Source organism: Ammospiza caudacuta, chromosome 11 (genome assembly GCF_027887145.1).
Source record: "Ammospiza caudacuta isolate bAmmCau1 chromosome 11, bAmmCau1.pri, whole genome shotgun sequence".
In the NCBI taxonomy this organism is placed as follows: domain Eukaryota; kingdom Metazoa; phylum Chordata; class Aves; order Passeriformes; family Passerellidae; genus Ammospiza; species Ammospiza caudacuta.
The window spans coordinates 3,513,229-3,529,147 of record NC_080603.1 but is presented as its reverse complement, the minus strand read 5'-3'; the positions used below and the strand labels follow the sequence as shown (position 1 = coordinate 3,529,147).

General features: G+C 46.4%; 1 protein-coding gene across 1 annotated transcript; it reads right to left on the bottom strand.

Moving 5' to 3' along the window:
• Nucleotides 1-1,789: 1,789 nt before the first annotated feature.
• On the bottom strand, nt 1,790-2,848 carry GPR148 (G protein-coupled receptor 148). Its single transcript, XM_058812590.1, has one exon. It carries the CDS (start codon nt 2,846-2,848, stop codon nt 1,790-1,792), a length of 1,059 nt encoding a protein of 352 aa, XP_058668573.1.
• Nucleotides 2,849-15,919: the final 13,071 nt, after the last annotated feature.

The window sequence follows — 15,919 nt, the reverse complement described above, 5'->3', positions numbered from 1 at the left end:
ATGTGAGGAGAGTAAAAGCAGTTTGGGAATGAGGAGAGAAGATCAGCAGGAACTGCTTGAACTCACTTTGCTGCCAAAAACATTTCATGCAACCAGACACTGATCTCCTCCTGGCTCACACGTAGTGGAATTCTTCAGATGAGTGGGAAATAGCCAAAAGCCACATTCAGCACTTTCTGTGTACTGCTTTAAGGAAACAGAAGGTGGAGAGAGTCTGCACAAGGAAAATACTGCACGGAGTGAAATCAAGGACCTTTTTAAAAGCCCAATGTATTTATACATAAAACATAACAAATTCTAAAAATATTATCTTTGGAAATATGGAACTCTTTTCTCAAGTTCAAGGGACAGAACAGCAACTTAAATTTCCCACATCATTGGATGTTTATATCTAATGACATTTTGGTTCCTCAAAGGTCAGATATATGTTTCGCTTATATATCTTCTGTAGGTAGGTGGCTGATCTGGAAAACCTAAAATGGATCTCATTTTTCTTGCCCCAGTACACCAACCAGCTCTGCAGCCTCTCTCCTGCCCTTCCCAAGGCTTTGGTGGCAGGTACCCAGCAGCAGCTCTGCCATGGTGTGGCTGAAAGCTGAGATCAGGCTGCTGGAGGAGATTTTTGTGAGGCAGAACTGGGAGCTGCCTGGGCAGAGAATCAGAAGTGGTGTTTGCACTCAGTCCCTCACCCCAGGTCCTGTCTGAGCCACAGTGTGGGTGCTCCTGTGCCCAGCCTGGCACCTCTCTGCTCCTGCCCTGCTGCCCCAGCTGCTGGGCTCAGCCTTGGCTGGGTCACCTCAGCAGGGCCCCAGCAGGGACTCAGGGCTTGGGCTGCCCCAGCAGGGACTCAGGCTTTGGGCTGCCCCAGCAGGGACTCAGGCTTTGGGCTGCCCCAGCAGGGACTCAGGCTTTGGGCTGCCCCAGCAGGGACTCACTCAGGCTTTGGGCTGCCCCAGCAGGGACTCACTCAGGCTTTGGGCTGCCCCAGCAGGGACTCAGGCTTTGGGCTGCCCCAGGCTCCTGCAGCCCCACTGGGCTCCATGGGCTCCTCAGCTCCGCACCCGGCAGGGAGGGAACGGCGCCCGCTGTCCCTGTGCTCCCTCCCCCAGCAGCATTCCACCTCTGTGATGCCTGGCAGTGCCGTGTGCTGGGCTGCCCAGCAGACACTGATCGAAGGTGGTTTCCCATCAGGAGGGGATTTTATCGAACCCTCGGTGTTTTGCAGATTGCCACATGGAATCCATAAGGCAGGAATACACCAGCACACTGCACAAGCTCAGCAACGGTGTTACACCGAGTGCAGCAGTTTCCAGAGGCACATCTCAGTGCAAGTTCTCAAGAACAGCTTGCAAAAATATACTGTGTGAAAGAAATGGTTATTGTTTTTACAGCACATTGGCTTAAGGATCCTCTCCTCTAGGTGATGCTGTCATGAGACCTGTGGTTACTCCTTTGCTTTGCATTATCTATTTTTAATTTTCTTTTCTCCAGAAAGGCATCTGCAACAGGTGGGTGTAAATGACCTTAATTCAATATCTCTTCCAGAAGGTCCTGCCTTTCAGATCAGAACAAAGCCTGGAACTTCATCCAGTGTAGCATTTACTGTATTCTCAGCTGTGTTGTGATGAAAGATCTGGGGCCTTTTGGCACAAAGGAGGCAGTGATGAACCCATATTTTCTTACTATGGATTGATCACCTCTCCACTTCAGCAGCTGGGTGATTTCCATCAGTCTTGCACGATAACAAGGTGAGGACAGCTCCTGTGCTGTGACTGTGCTCTGTGCTGCCTCAGGAGGGTGGTGGGGCAGGTGACACCGGGTGAAGCTGCTTCCTCCTGACAATGGATTTGAGAGAGGCTGAGATCTCTCTGTAGCGAAGCCCATACAGAAAAGGGAACAGAACTTTAGGTAGAATCATGAGGACATTGCAGACTGTCAGGGAGACCAAGATTCCTGTCTGCAGTCTGATGAAAACATTAATGCCCAAGAATGATTCTACAAAAAGGGCCAAGAGTGGAAAGAAATAAAAAAATAGGACAGTGTTGTGCATTACAAATGTTACACTGGCTCTGGAGCAGATGCTCTCCCATATACCCGAGTGTTTGGTTTTAAAATACAGAATAGCATAGCAACAAAATATTACAGACAGGCAGAGAATGATAACTGTGGTAGAAAGCCAGAAACAGAGTTTCACAGCATCAGTCTTGTTCAGAGTCAATATTAATATTACTGGAACTGAGCACATTTCCAGGACACAGGGCACAAAGCTGTGGGTAGTCCATAGCACCAAGAAGAAGATCCCAGGAAAAGCAGCAGAACACATCCACAGTAATACAAGGACTCTTTTTGTTCGTGAGGGAGGCAGAATAGCAACGTAGCGCAGAGGAAACAGAACAGCGATGTACGTGTCCAGGACTATTGCAACAGCTGTGAACAGGCCCCCACAGTAAGCCACTGCCAGCAAAAACAAGAGGAGGACACAAGCTTCCTTTGGGAGGTGTAGATGTGCTGCATTGAGAGCAGCTGACAGCGTGTAGAAGAGCAGGTAGATCAGATCAGAAAGCAGAGCGTTTCCCAGCAGCATGTACCTCGTTTCCTGGCGGATTTTAAACCGAGAGAAGATCACAAATAAGATGGTTGGGATGATGAGGACTCCTGCCACGAGGCAGACAACTGGAGAGATTAAGAACATCTTGGTGTTTGTGCCTGATGGGGTGAGAGACCATTCCTCCAGCAAAAGCAGCAAAGTTGTGTCATCCAAATTTGAGGAACGGTTGAACTCCATCTCCCTGAGGCGGATTGCAGATCTATTCGCTCTCCTCACTGAGGCACAGCCAGGAAAGTCCATTTCCTTAGGATTTTGGGAGGATTGTCTGACTTGGAGAAAGCAAGATCTTCTATGCTGAGTCCTTAGAAAGGCAAATGAAGCAGAGGATGCAAAAAGACCATGGAAGCAAAGTGATTTCTGTGGCCAATTCTACCAGCTCTCCTCAAGGACAGAATGTTCAAACTTGCAAGTGAATTCTGTGGTGCCAAAAGATGGTTTTGCCTAAAAAGGAGATTTAAATTTCTTTCTGCAAAATCGAATTAGAAAAGAGAATGAATCTCTGGGTGGCTTAAAAAAGACCAAATCCCTCAGCTAGCTCTTTGAACAGAAGTGAATGTGTCGATCAGTTTCAGTAATTTGAGTTTTTCTCATCACATTATCAGTCCAATGAGGCAGATGAAATATTAGCCTGATTAAACAAATACACGATGATACAGATCAACATTCCATGTGTACTGATGTAGAAGAGTCATAAATGTGATTGGTTGGTTTTGCACCAATTTGTGTGCAACAACACAATTGATTTGAAGTGATCAATAAAAAAGGCTCTCAATCTTGCTGTAAAACTGTAGCACAATCACTCTAGTGAATGAAATTATCTTATTTGCAGATGAAAACCATTTTTGGTTCAGTGAATCAATTCATGTTATTAATGAATGATAAACCTTCCCCTGCATTTTTTCATGCATGATATACAAATACTGAATTCTCATCTGTTGGAGCCTTCCAGTCAATCTGTGCATTGTCTGGGATGGGTGACACACACTGTCCCATACCAGCATACCCCAGGGCACATTTGGCACTTCCAGTGAGTGACCAAATGGTTCCTGGTTCCACTTGGTTCCTGGTTTGCTGGCCCACACACTGTGCTGCACTGTGCTGCTTTTAATGCCAGATCTCAGTATCAGAGCTGGGGGTGCAGTGACAGAATTGTGAAGGATCTGGACTGCAGAGAAGGGACATTTCAAGTTCTTCCAGGCATGGTGTGATAAAAAAAAAGCTGTTTTTTTTTTTTTTTAATTGGCTCACTTAACCTGGCATTATTGTATTAATTTCCTTCCCAATGCTAGCAGCACACAGCAGGGCAGCTTCCCTCCACAGGAGCAGGGGCACAGCTCACACAGAGAGTCAGAAAGTCCTGCTGTGCCACGGACATGCTGCCTCAGGGCATGCCAAGCAATAAAACAGACAGCTCATGAAACTCAGCATCGCCCATCAAATCTTGTACACATTTCATTTCCTGTCACACTGATAGCTGGCACCCAAGGAACTGCACGTTGGGACAGTTGGCAGGGTGTGCCATATGGAACAAAAAGATAGAAGGAAAAACCAATGATAATTTTAAGCAGGGCATTTCAGTTACTATGGTGTCTGGGGCAGGCAAAACAGAAGGTGATTATTTTTGCTCATTCAATCCTGCATCCACTGAACAGTGTGTGAGCAATATTGATGCAATCATACATTTGGTGTCAGGGTCATGCCCTGCATCCATAAATGAGTCACCACACAGGTAATACCTTAAGCAGACAGTAGCACTCAAAACTTTGAATTATATTTTTGTGTACTCAGAACTTTTGAATTATACTTTTGTTGCAAAATGGAAAGGAGGGAATGAAAACTCAGGTGCACAAATCACCTCCAACTGTAATTTCAGATCTCTGTTAATAGTGGAGGTGTTTGCTGCCTCCCAGCTCCTCCCACTCCAAGGATGTCCAATTAATGGTCAGACTCTCTAATTTCCATATAAAATCATGACTGTATTTTCCACCAATTGCTTAGGAGTCAGGAGAAAAAACAATAGTTCATTGTCACATCAGCTGCACACCTTTGGCTGATAGAAAAATAAATCACAGAATGGTTTGGGTAGGAAGGGAACTTAAAGCTCACCCAGTTGTAGATGGGAGACTGAAGGCTCACTCTGTTGACATCCTCATGACAAAGGGACCTCATGACTCTCTTGTTCAGCCCACACACAGAGCAGCACAGAGCCCAGAAGGCAGCACAAGCTCAGAGCCCTGCGTGTCCTGTGCTCAGCTATTCCTCTGCTCCAGCTGGCAGAGTCAGCCCTATGGCATGACCTTCTTCATGACCTGTGCTGCTGCAAAAGCCTTAGGAATGCAGGAGGGCTTTAGTTTTACAAAAGTGGACAATAGCAAATTACTGGAAGAGAGATTCAACCCCATCAGGCCTGGGCAGGTCCAGCCAAAGCCACTCCCCTCAGACTTCCAGAGCGGCTTTTAACTGCTCGGTCGAGTTGTGCTAGATTTAGAAGTGTGAAAGGTTGGTGTCCTGGCACACTGATATAACCCAGAACAGGTGGTTCTGAAGAATATCTGTTTGTTGTCTCCTTTAATTTTCTTGATCCTAGGAGGCCTTTCCACACCTGGGCATTTGCAAGGGGCTGGCAGCTCTGAGCACCACTCCTGAGGATTCTGAACTGAGCTCCTTTTGCCATTGCATCTCAGTGTTCAATAGTTTGTGATGCCAACCTGAATGATCCTCTTGAAATTTCCTGTAAACCTGGCCTTAATGCTCTGGTTATTGATTTTTTAAATGCTCTCTAGTAAATTTATGTTAGGTGGATGGACTTTTTACATATCTTGCTGATGCAGACAGCACAGTATTAGCAGCCTCTCTTCTGCCTCTTACTCTGGCTCAATACAGCTTGTATTGATTTTCAAGCTGAACCACACACTGTTAATTGCTTTACTCATTTCTGCTTCAATAAGCATCCTGCTGAAAGCTTAGTTAATTATTGTGTCTTCTTATTGCAGAGCTCCCATACCTTCTCGGTGATTTCTCATGCGCAGCTCCTCACAGCACTGACTCCTTCTTTTCATAAAGCAAACGATTTTTTTTTTCAGATGGCAACTCTTTATTATTGAACATGGCTGACCTTTTATACACTTTCCAATTGTTTATGCTTCTACCCTAGCTATTGGCTACAATAAATCAACATAACACTATTGGTGAAGAGCTACAGTGACTTCAACTAACTTTCTAAAAGTTCTGCATCCAGCTGCAAAGTTCTCTTCTTATCTTTCTTCAGTTCCTCACTTCTCTTGGTCTCCTTGGTTACAGCCTTGGAGAGAGCTCCTACTCAGCTTCTTCTTCCTTCTCAGCTTCTTCTCTCTGCTTTAGCTATCAGGCCTGCTGTTAGCCCCTTCCACAAATTATCTGATGGGGCTGGGAGATCTCAGGTTGCACGCTGAGCACTGTAACTCCTGCAAAGACTGCACTACATTGTATTCTGTTACTGGCTATAAACAGTCATTGTCAAACCCAGCAGAAAAGGTTAGAAATGTTACTGACACACAGAGAACCTTCCTACTCCACAGAGGTTACCTGACTGATTCAACAAATGACAGGTACACTGCTGCTGTGACAGGGAGCAGCACACAGGAAAGGGAAGCAAAAAGAATAATGCTAGGATTTCCCCAGCCCTTCATCCCAAGAGCCTGTGTTAGAAGGGGATACCCAGAGGAATGCTCACATTCACCTCTGAGGCTCCCTGGGTGCCATCATGTCACTGTCTCAGTGTGACCACAGAGTCTTTGCTGTGCTGCCTATTCCAGCAACTCACACCATGTCCCAGCCTAAATAATCTGTCCTGGGCTGTGGGTCTGCCCCAGAGACTGCAGCTCCTGGCCAGGGGCCTGGGGAGAGCGGGGTAGAAAGGCTGTCTCACATCTCCTCAAACAGATGGGTTTTGGATGAGACAGCTGGGTCCAACAAATCCATATTTTTACTGGAATGTTGTTTCATGGGTCTATTTCCAGCCATGTTTAGTGACAGAGCCTTGGCCTCAGGAGCCTTCATGTGCTGTTAGAGTTTCTGCAGCTTCCTTCCACAAATGCCCCCGCCCCTTCTAGGTTTGTGTAGGACAAGAAGGAGCCTCCCTTGCTGGTGCAGCTTTCCCAGTCATGAACAGCCAAGTGCCCATGAGCAGGCCAGCTCCTCCCAGGAGGGCAGGAAGAACCAGGTTTCCTGCCTGTACCCATATTCTCACTCTGGGCAAATGAGCTGCTGCTGTCAGTGAGGAAAGTAATCCGAGCAGTTTAATTGTGGTGTTTTTCTGGCTGAGCCTTCCCCTTTTCTTCTTTAAACAGAAAGTCAGTTAGAAGATTTTGCTAGACCTTTAAGATTCCCTCTAAACTTTTCTGCAAGCCACAGGGGGAGGTACAACTCGTCCATGCCTCAGCTGTCTGTCCCCACGTGGCTCCAGAAGGATTGTTCAGGGCCTTGCTTGTTGTTTGCTGTAGATAAGAGACTTACACACTGCTCTTGTAACTGTACAAAGTTCACAAATCAGGCAGAGCAACTATTAAAGTTAAGGAAGTAAAGAAATAGGTGTGAAACTAAGCTCAGATTTCAGTGCTTTGAAAGGTCAAAGGAACACGGAACAAAAGAAAACAGGGATTAGAAAGTGCTGGTTTGAAGGCATTTTAATAAGGCTCCCAAACAAAAGAGGACATGGAGAGAGACTGGGAGGACTCAGCATTTAATCCCTACATCACTTTTTCTAATTCCAAATACCATCAAGCCATGGTGATGACAAAGTCAAAATAAATTTTGTACCAAATCAGCCTTGCAGGTGCAATATTGAGAAATAAGCTGGATGTCAGAAGAACAGGATTCCTAATTATTTGACAAATATTTCAATAACAGTTTAGAGAACTAACAGGGTAAGTCCCAGACACCTCCTGCTTTCCTGCAGGTCACTGCAGCCAGCAGAACTCACCCATTTCCATTCCCCAAGCCTGGCAAGGCAGAGAAAGACAGGTTTTCCTCTTTTGTGCTGAAAGGACACACAACCATGTTTTCCCGTGACAAGCTGCAGATGTGACCAGAGATTTATAGCAAACAACTGCTGCTTTTCATGGTCATTTATAGACAGACTCACAGGACTCCAAGAGAAGCCACCCTAGACTGTTCCTTCAGTTTAATGATCTCTCCTGCCTGCCTACTTCTCATAGCAACGCATCTGTGAAACAGGACAAAAGCCCACTAAATAAGGCCTATTTGTAAAATATTAACTTCTTGCCTAAAAGAAGTTAATATTACAAAATGTTACAAATCCTAACAGCAGTTTAATTTATAAGGAGAAATCGTGCTTAAATTTTGAACACTATACAACTACACTGCTGCTAACAGGGGTTACCTGCAGAAATCTAAATCCTTTAGATAAAGAACAATAACATCATTATCTGAGTATTTAGCAGCTCTCAGAAGAGATTAAACCAGTTTTCAGTGCCACACAGAGTGATGAGCAGAACTAGAAATGCACATCTGAATTTGTAACTCCTTGACTCCTCCTTTAAGACAGGAGAAAGCTCCTTGTCCTGAGAGAAAGCTTCTCAAATGGGGAAGGTACATCCACCAAATTCAGAGCACCCATCCATCTCTGTCTTTCTGGTGGTGGCTGGCACCAGAAGTTTTATGTTCCTGTCCTGTCTCACCTGCAGTGATCTCCAGCATCACCTAGGAGGGGCTGCTGCAGGCAGGCAAAAGCAGAAGTTATCTGGCTCCATCCCTGTTTTACTGTGTTTTGTCTCATGTAAAAAGCACAGGAGAGGTGTAGCATGGTAGCTCCTTGAAGGATGGCTGGCTGAAAAGGGATACAGATGGCTGCAGAGTGTTGGGTGCACGTTAGAATGAAATACCAAAGCAGAGCTGGAATTAGAACGGGTGGCAGAGACAGGTTGGCACATCCAGGCTGGCAGGGATCAGCCGCAGGAGCACAGCACAGCTCCTCCCTGGCAGCTGGGAAGTGCTCACCTGACCCAACCTGGGGCAAAGGTAGCATAGGAATCAAGATGGAAGGAAACACTCTAGAAGTGGAGTTGGAACAGAAGAGGCAGGAAAAATGCTGTGTGAAAGGAAATGTTGGAATTCAGGACATCCCTCTGGCTGTCCTGGATTGCCAGAGCCCCTGCCAGGGGCTCAGAGACCCTGGCACAGAGACCAAAACACCTGTGGGTTTGATTATGACCCGTGGAGCAAATTACCAACCTTAGATGAGGATCTGCAAGCTATGAAAGCTTAAGCAGAATAATAATTAGTTTGTCACGGGGTGAAAAATAGATTTTTTTAGGGTTTTTAGAATGGGGGTTCAGGGGGCAAGATGGAGGGATCTGGGTGTGTCCAGCCTTTCTGCTTCTTCTTGGCCTCCATCTTCTGCTGTGATGGTGGCACTGACAGATTGGTTTAGAGTAGAAGCTCACTGTCTAACACAGGTGACAGGTATTGGGAAGTAATTGTAAACATTGTACACATAGGTTTTAGTATAAAAAGATAACACCCCCCTGAGGGCAGGCTGACTGCCCTGACTGTCTTGCTGAGTGGACCTCGGCAGGGCAGGAGAAAGAATTTTATAGATAAGGAACAATAAACAACCTTGAGACAGAGAAATGAAGAGCCCTGACTCCTTCTTCAAGTGCTAGGCTGGGAAAAGAGACTTTCCAACACATCTTGGGGTCGCTCTGAGCAGCAAAGCCCCAAGAAGAAAATACATGAAATGTGTTCCTATTCCTGCCTTTTGATGACAGGCTGTGAATGGGTGTCCATGGCACAGAGCAGCACAGGGCACAGCACCATCCTGGGCAGGAAGGAGCCTCAGTGCCAAAGCCAAGATGCTCCTTCCCAGTTCCCAGCCCTGTACCTGGGAATGGCAGTGGCTCCCAGGTGGCAAAGACACTGAAGCAACATTGATTGTCTGCAATAGCTGTGCCCACAGGGAGATGCTGACCTTATCTCACACTGATGGAAGCAGGTGCCAGGCACAGCTGCCATATGGCACAGAGATTAACTGCCAGCATGTGCTGAATAGTCACAGTCCCTGATTAGCCAGGCAGGGAACATGCCCTGGGCTGCACACACAGTGCCATTCACCAGCTCTGTTGTCCCCTTCCCAGCAGCTCCTTTGTTACTTACCCAGCACAGGTACTTAAAAATGAGATTTTTCTCCACATGAGGCCTGTCTCTGCCTTGTTGTTCTAACAATGGCTTTGTACTGCTCCTACTCATTTCCACAGCAATTCCCTGTCCTATCACACTGGAGGTTCAGATTCATGATAGAAAAGCACTGTTAGGGTAGGAGTACAAACACAAATGTTCCAAACTTATTAAAAAAAGAGATTTTTTAAAAGACTTTTTTTGGGGGGGGAGAGCAACATGTCACTTTACTACTGTTCTGTGAGCCCACATCAGTCTTACTCTCCTGGTGGCCTCCACAGGCACAAAGAGGAGGGCACATCACCCCCTGGCATGTCCAGAACTTCTCAGCAAGCTGGCAGAGTTACAGCTCACAACAGGGAGACTTTGAGCCATGGGCAGAACAGCAAGCTGAGATCTTCACTAAAATACACAGTTAATTCCATTTCTAGTTTAATTATTTGTTTCTTTCTTCTCCAATCCAAGTTCCTGCTCATTAAAAGATGTTCACGAGAAGCACCAGAGAAGAGATCCTCTCTTTTCCTTTACTATTATCCTAAGCAGCACCTGGAGACAAAAGCAGCTCCCAACTGCCTCCAAGGTATCTCAGAGGTAGCTCAGCTGTTCACAGACAAATGTTTGTCTTGCAAGAGTTCCTTACATTTACAGCTACTGGGGTGACTAGAAACCAGACCATTTTTCTAATCCATTCTCAGCATTTTCTCAGGAATTCCTAGGCCCTTTTAATTGAGCTGTTTTTTCCTCCCAGAAAGCAGCAGTCTCTTGCTCCAAAGAAAACATTTCAATGCCAGCCCAGCGCAATGGATAGCAACTGAGGGAAATACAAACATGCACAGCAGTGCTATAAATCACAGAATCTTCAAGGCAACATATACAGGAAGAAAACTTCAGTGAATTAGCAGCCCTTTTTAATAAGCCAGTTTAACAAGCTGTGAGTTGAAGCACATCAGAGGTGCCCCAGTCTCTCCCTGCAGCCCTGCAGAGATGCTCTGGGGCCGTTCAGGGCACACACTCCTGTGCAGCTCCCATCCCTGGAAGCACTGCCACCATCAGACGTTCTGGTGGTCACCCTGACACCAGCTGCCCCAGGACTCTCTCCCTTTCAAACACCTCCTTTCCCTGGGAAGCTCACAATAGTCTCATGAATTTGGATCTGAGCTGTGCTCAAACCAGCACAGTGGCATCAGTGCCAGCTCCAGCTCCAGCACAGAGGGAATTATGTGTGCCATCCACAGCTGTGGAATTATGTGTGCCATCCCCCAGGACACCATCCCAACCCCTGCCTCTTGTGTCTCTTCATTTCCTGCCAAGTAATGTGCCAATTTCTTCCACATCAATTTCTAAGCTGAGACCGCTTCTCTACTTATTTCTCTCTCCTGCCTGCTCTTGGAGACTGGAATGATGGTGAAAATGAGACACACAGTGCCACTTGTCATCCCCAGCTCTCTGCCCTGGTAGTCTCCCACAATGCCTATTTGTGAACTTCTTCAGACCCTCTGTGAGGCAGTTTCTGACATGCAGCCCTGAGCCCCACTTTTAGTTGAAGCCATCACATGCGTGGGGCTGTTTCTGCTCTTGGCAGCCTGGGAGGCTGAGGGGTCAGTGCAAGGGGAGCCCCCCTGCTCCCACAACCTCAAATCTGCACCACCAGTCTCACAGAATCAAAGAATGGTTTTGGAAGGAACCTTCAAGACCATCTGTCCTCCCTGCCATGGGCAGGGACACTTTCCCCTAGACCAGGTGTCTCAGGGTCCTGTCCTGCACATCATTGTCCAAAATCCCTCTTTGAATTCCTCTGGAGCTGGAAGGATTTATAGGGTCTTCCTGGAGCTTTCTTTTCTCCAGGCTGGACAACCCCAATTCTTTCAGCGATGAATACAGGCTTGTCACCCAGCTCAGGAGCTCTTGGACCCCAGCTGTGTGCTTGGGCTGACACAGCAGCTGCCTGCCCATGGTCTGCACTCTGTTTCACAGCCAGCGTCTCACCTTGGCACTGCCAAAGGCATCACAGGAGCAGTGACCCCAGCCCTGAAGGGAGAGAAGGGCACGGAAGGACAGACCAGAGGAAGGCAGGGGCCCTTGAGGATACACCCCAAGCTGTTCACTGGCAAGATTCCAGGCCCTCTCTTTCTGTTCCCAAAATAGACAGAAGTCTGTCCCATTATTAACCGTCAATAAACACCAGCTTGGGGACTGTGTCCCCCAGCAGGCAAAGCCTTTCAGCCTCGTGGAGAGCAGCTTGCAGTGAGTTAACTCCCTCTTTGTCACACTCCAAATGGGGTCCCTGGGGTCTCACAGGGTGTCTGCAGGGATACAGAATTATAGAAAGGGATTTGTTTTTGTAAATGAACTGGAAGAGAGTCGGCTCCTCCTACCCACCCTTCATGCTGTCCTTTCTGTTTTTAGCATGCTATAAATGACCACCTTCTCTGATAATTTATGCATACTTGGGACTGATTTCAGCAAATGGCCCAAGAAAAGCTGCTCTGAACTACTGAGTAATTTACTGATTTCGTTTTCAATTAATATTAGTAGCCTTAGGAATAAGCAGCCTGTGTTCCTCTTTTAGGCACAAGAAAATCTCCAGCCTGATGGAGAGACATCCAGAGCTTAAGAAGCATCTAATCAGCTGAACACTGGGAAGAAACATGTTCCCACACTCATGTACCTTATTTATTTTTCAGAAGACCCCTCCTAATCTGGAAATTTTTATCCATTTTTTTCTGCTCTGGAATTTCCCTTTTCCTGCCTCCAGACTATCCCTTTCCTCTTCTCCTGGCAATACCATTCCTGCTCTGATTTTTTCCTTGGTTAGGTATTGGGGATTGTTTTGGGTGGAGGGGGTGGTGGAGGAAAGGGCTTTTCTGTGCAATCCTGTCCTAGGAGCTGATCAGCCCAGGCCTCCTGTGTCTCCATGCAGTGCAACAATGACAGCAGCAGTGCAATACCCAATGTACTGTGCCCTGCAGTCTGTGCAGGAGCCAGCCCAGCCATGAGAGCATGCACAGAGGAGGAGAGAGAAATTGTGGCTGTCTAATTGTGGCACAGAAAAGCCACTCTGACCTGTCCCTGCTGCCTACATTCCCCTGCAGGCCAGAGCACAAACCTTCTGGCTGCTGTGACTGGCACCTTTGTGTGCTCAGGTGCTCTTGGAAGCACATCTACCTGGAAACACTGGAAAGGATAGGCCAGCCTGGCTTGGACTGGGCACAATTTGTGGTTTGTTTAACAGACCTGGCCTGGGTTTGGCACTGCTACAGTAGCAGTGTGCTGACATTTATTATGACATGCCAAGGCTCTGTACAAGTACACTTCACCACAGACCCAACTCCATAATTACAAATGTTGGGTTAGCCCTGAAGCTTGCCTTTCCCTTCACAAATCCACACCAGTAGTAGCATTTAAAATTATTCTGTCTGCAATTCACATGCCCACATCTATTCTCAGCTTCTGTTTGCAGCCTTGAGGTTGTCCAGATTGTCCCTTTGTCCTTTTAAGACCCCTGCACTACCCACACTAATCCTCAGTAAGCAATCAAATCTCCCCATCTGTGCTTTTACTATTTCCCTTGGCACCATGGGATGACTTCTCTATTTTAATTAACTTGAGATGGATGCCTTGTCAAGACTTAGCTGCTCTGATTTCTCATTATGTTATCATAATACCATTTAGCAACACCACCCTTCTCAGCAAGGAAAACTGATTCCAGCCCCTTGAAGGCAATGTAGTGAAACACAGAGCACTCACCAGGGCCCACAGCAATATTTGCTCTCATTCTTGTTAACCTGCTGCATTTCCTTCCCAGCGAATGCACCAGTTCTGCCTACTCACAAAGGCACACTTCAGGTTATGTTTTCTTCTTTTGTTTTTCTTAGTCATCATCACTTAATTTCAACTTTTAACCCCACTGAGCACTGCTTGAATGCCCACCACACGTAAAAGCAGTTTGAATTTCCTCATTGCCAGCTGCAATCGGTGGTACCCCACACCACTGTTTGCACTTTTCCTGCCAACAACTCATTACTTCAAATTGGCCTGAACCTATTTCATATTTTGCAGCCATTTAAGACCTGAAGTCTACAGGTCACCTCACAAATGAGAAGGAAGGCTTTTGCTTTCATGTCCTTCCAAACCTGCAACAGCTCAGCCTCTGTCTCTTCCTCAGGCTTGTTTTCATCTCTTAAATTGCTGTGTGATGGCTGCAGGTGCTGTGAGTTGCCATTTGTGCGCAAAGCACCAAGTCAGCATCAAGGGCCTGTTTGACACGAGCTCCTGGTCAGCTCCTCAGTGAAATTCCCTTTGTGAGCACCTGCAGAGCAGCGGAATTAGACATTGTGTGCTGCACACCCCCCTCAGGCTGTATCCCGCTCTGTAGTGGTTGTGAGCCCCTAATGGGCTGGGAGTTGTCCTCTGGGAATAAGGAGCGCTGAAAAGGCTGCTCAGGGCTCGTGGCAGGAAGATGAGACTTGTGTCAAGCATCCAGCAATTTAATGCTAGGCAGCATCAGCAAAATGCAAGGAAGGTGTAGTCTGGACAAACAGCAGGGTCTTGGAGGAACAAACACAAGGAAGTATTCTCTGGCACACTCCAAGGAAGACGCCTCCAAAACCAGCCTCCTGTGGGCCTGTCAGGCTGAATCCCAATCAGAAAAGATCTCTCACAAAATTCCTTGACCAAAATCAACACTGAGGTTGTTTATTGCAGTTCTTTAAATGTTAATAATGCTAGTTTACATTCTCTGAAAGTCTAATTCTGTGTTTTTCCACTCTAGGAAACCCTGCCAGATGTAAATATTTTAAGCAGAACAGGTGAAAGAAGCCAGCTGAGCAGGATGGAATATCACTGCTCTCTCTTTTGTTCATGGACACACACATGAGGGTCTCACAGCCTAAAGTCTCAGATCTCAATTTGTTATATGGGGATGAAAAGCACATTTAACAGTCACTTTTATGTCTCCCACATAGGAGAAGGCAGGATTTTAAGCACATATATTCAGGGTACAGGCTGACAGTAAAAAAAACATGGTATTTTAATGTAGGAAGGCTGTCCAGTTTCAGGACTTTAGATGACTTGAGCTTGCTGTGTGCAGATTGTGGAAAAGAAGGTTTGTTGACAACACTCAGTGAAATTCAGAGCCAAGAATTTATTTCCGTGTGCTCGTGGACACCCTTGCAATGTTGGATGTGCAGGGCCATCTAGTGGGAAGGCTCCGTGTGCAGCAGCAGCCAAACACAGGCAGCTTTTCACACCAGCCTGATGAACAAAGGCAGCTTTGGCTGATCAGAAATCAGAAATGCATTTTATGAGTTTTTCTCTCCAGATGGAATGCTTCCCTGCGGAGCCACTGCAGCATCCCCAGCAGAGCCTGTGCAACAAGGAACTGAGCCTGTTTCACTGCAGGATCCTGTGCTGAAAATGTGTGAATTTCCTAAAATTAATTTCTTTTGACTGATGACTTTGGGAAGCTTTGCTCCAAAAAAGGAAACAACAACAAGACACCCCCTCTGAACCCCTCAGTTTCAGTTTTTGTTGTCATTGGTACAAGTGCAGAAAGGCTCAGTGACACTGTCAGGCTGCACAGTGATGGAGAGCAAGGCATTAGTTTATGCATAGCCCTCCATCTCTGGTGTTGGATTGAATTAATCACATAGAGGTGCTGGCTGGGACTCAGTCATTTTTCACAGAAATATTGAATGTTCTGAGTTGGATTCTCTGGTCAAATAACTGTGATAGCCCAGGAAATGCTGGTGTCCCTTTGCATTTATTCCCCCATCTGTGCAGTGAGGAGGGTGAGAAGTGGGGGGCTACAGCACTTGCAGGGTTACCTAAAAATCCCACAGCGAATCTGGAAAACAATTAGGTTTTCCAAAAGCATGGGAAAATAGCTTATATTTAAGTTTTTGCCATTTTCTCATGTTTTATTTACTACTACATTATAGCTTATAAAAGCATTGCTGCTTAATAAACAGGTTTTCCCCCTCTCTGATATACATATGAAGTAATAGTTCAAGCACTGTAACAAAGCCTTCTTTTCTGAGACCTTGTAAATCAACTTGCTAAGATGTTTACCTGCCAGCAGTGCAGCTTTTCTGGTTTCCAATTAAATTGGAGTTTTTTTTCCAGCCTTTTTCCCCCCAT

Coding starts and splice junctions, on each gene's coding strand:
- GPR148 (XM_058812590.1), bottom strand. CDS start 2,848: ATGGACTTTCCTGGCTGTGCCTCAGTGAGGAGAGCGAATAGATCTGCA.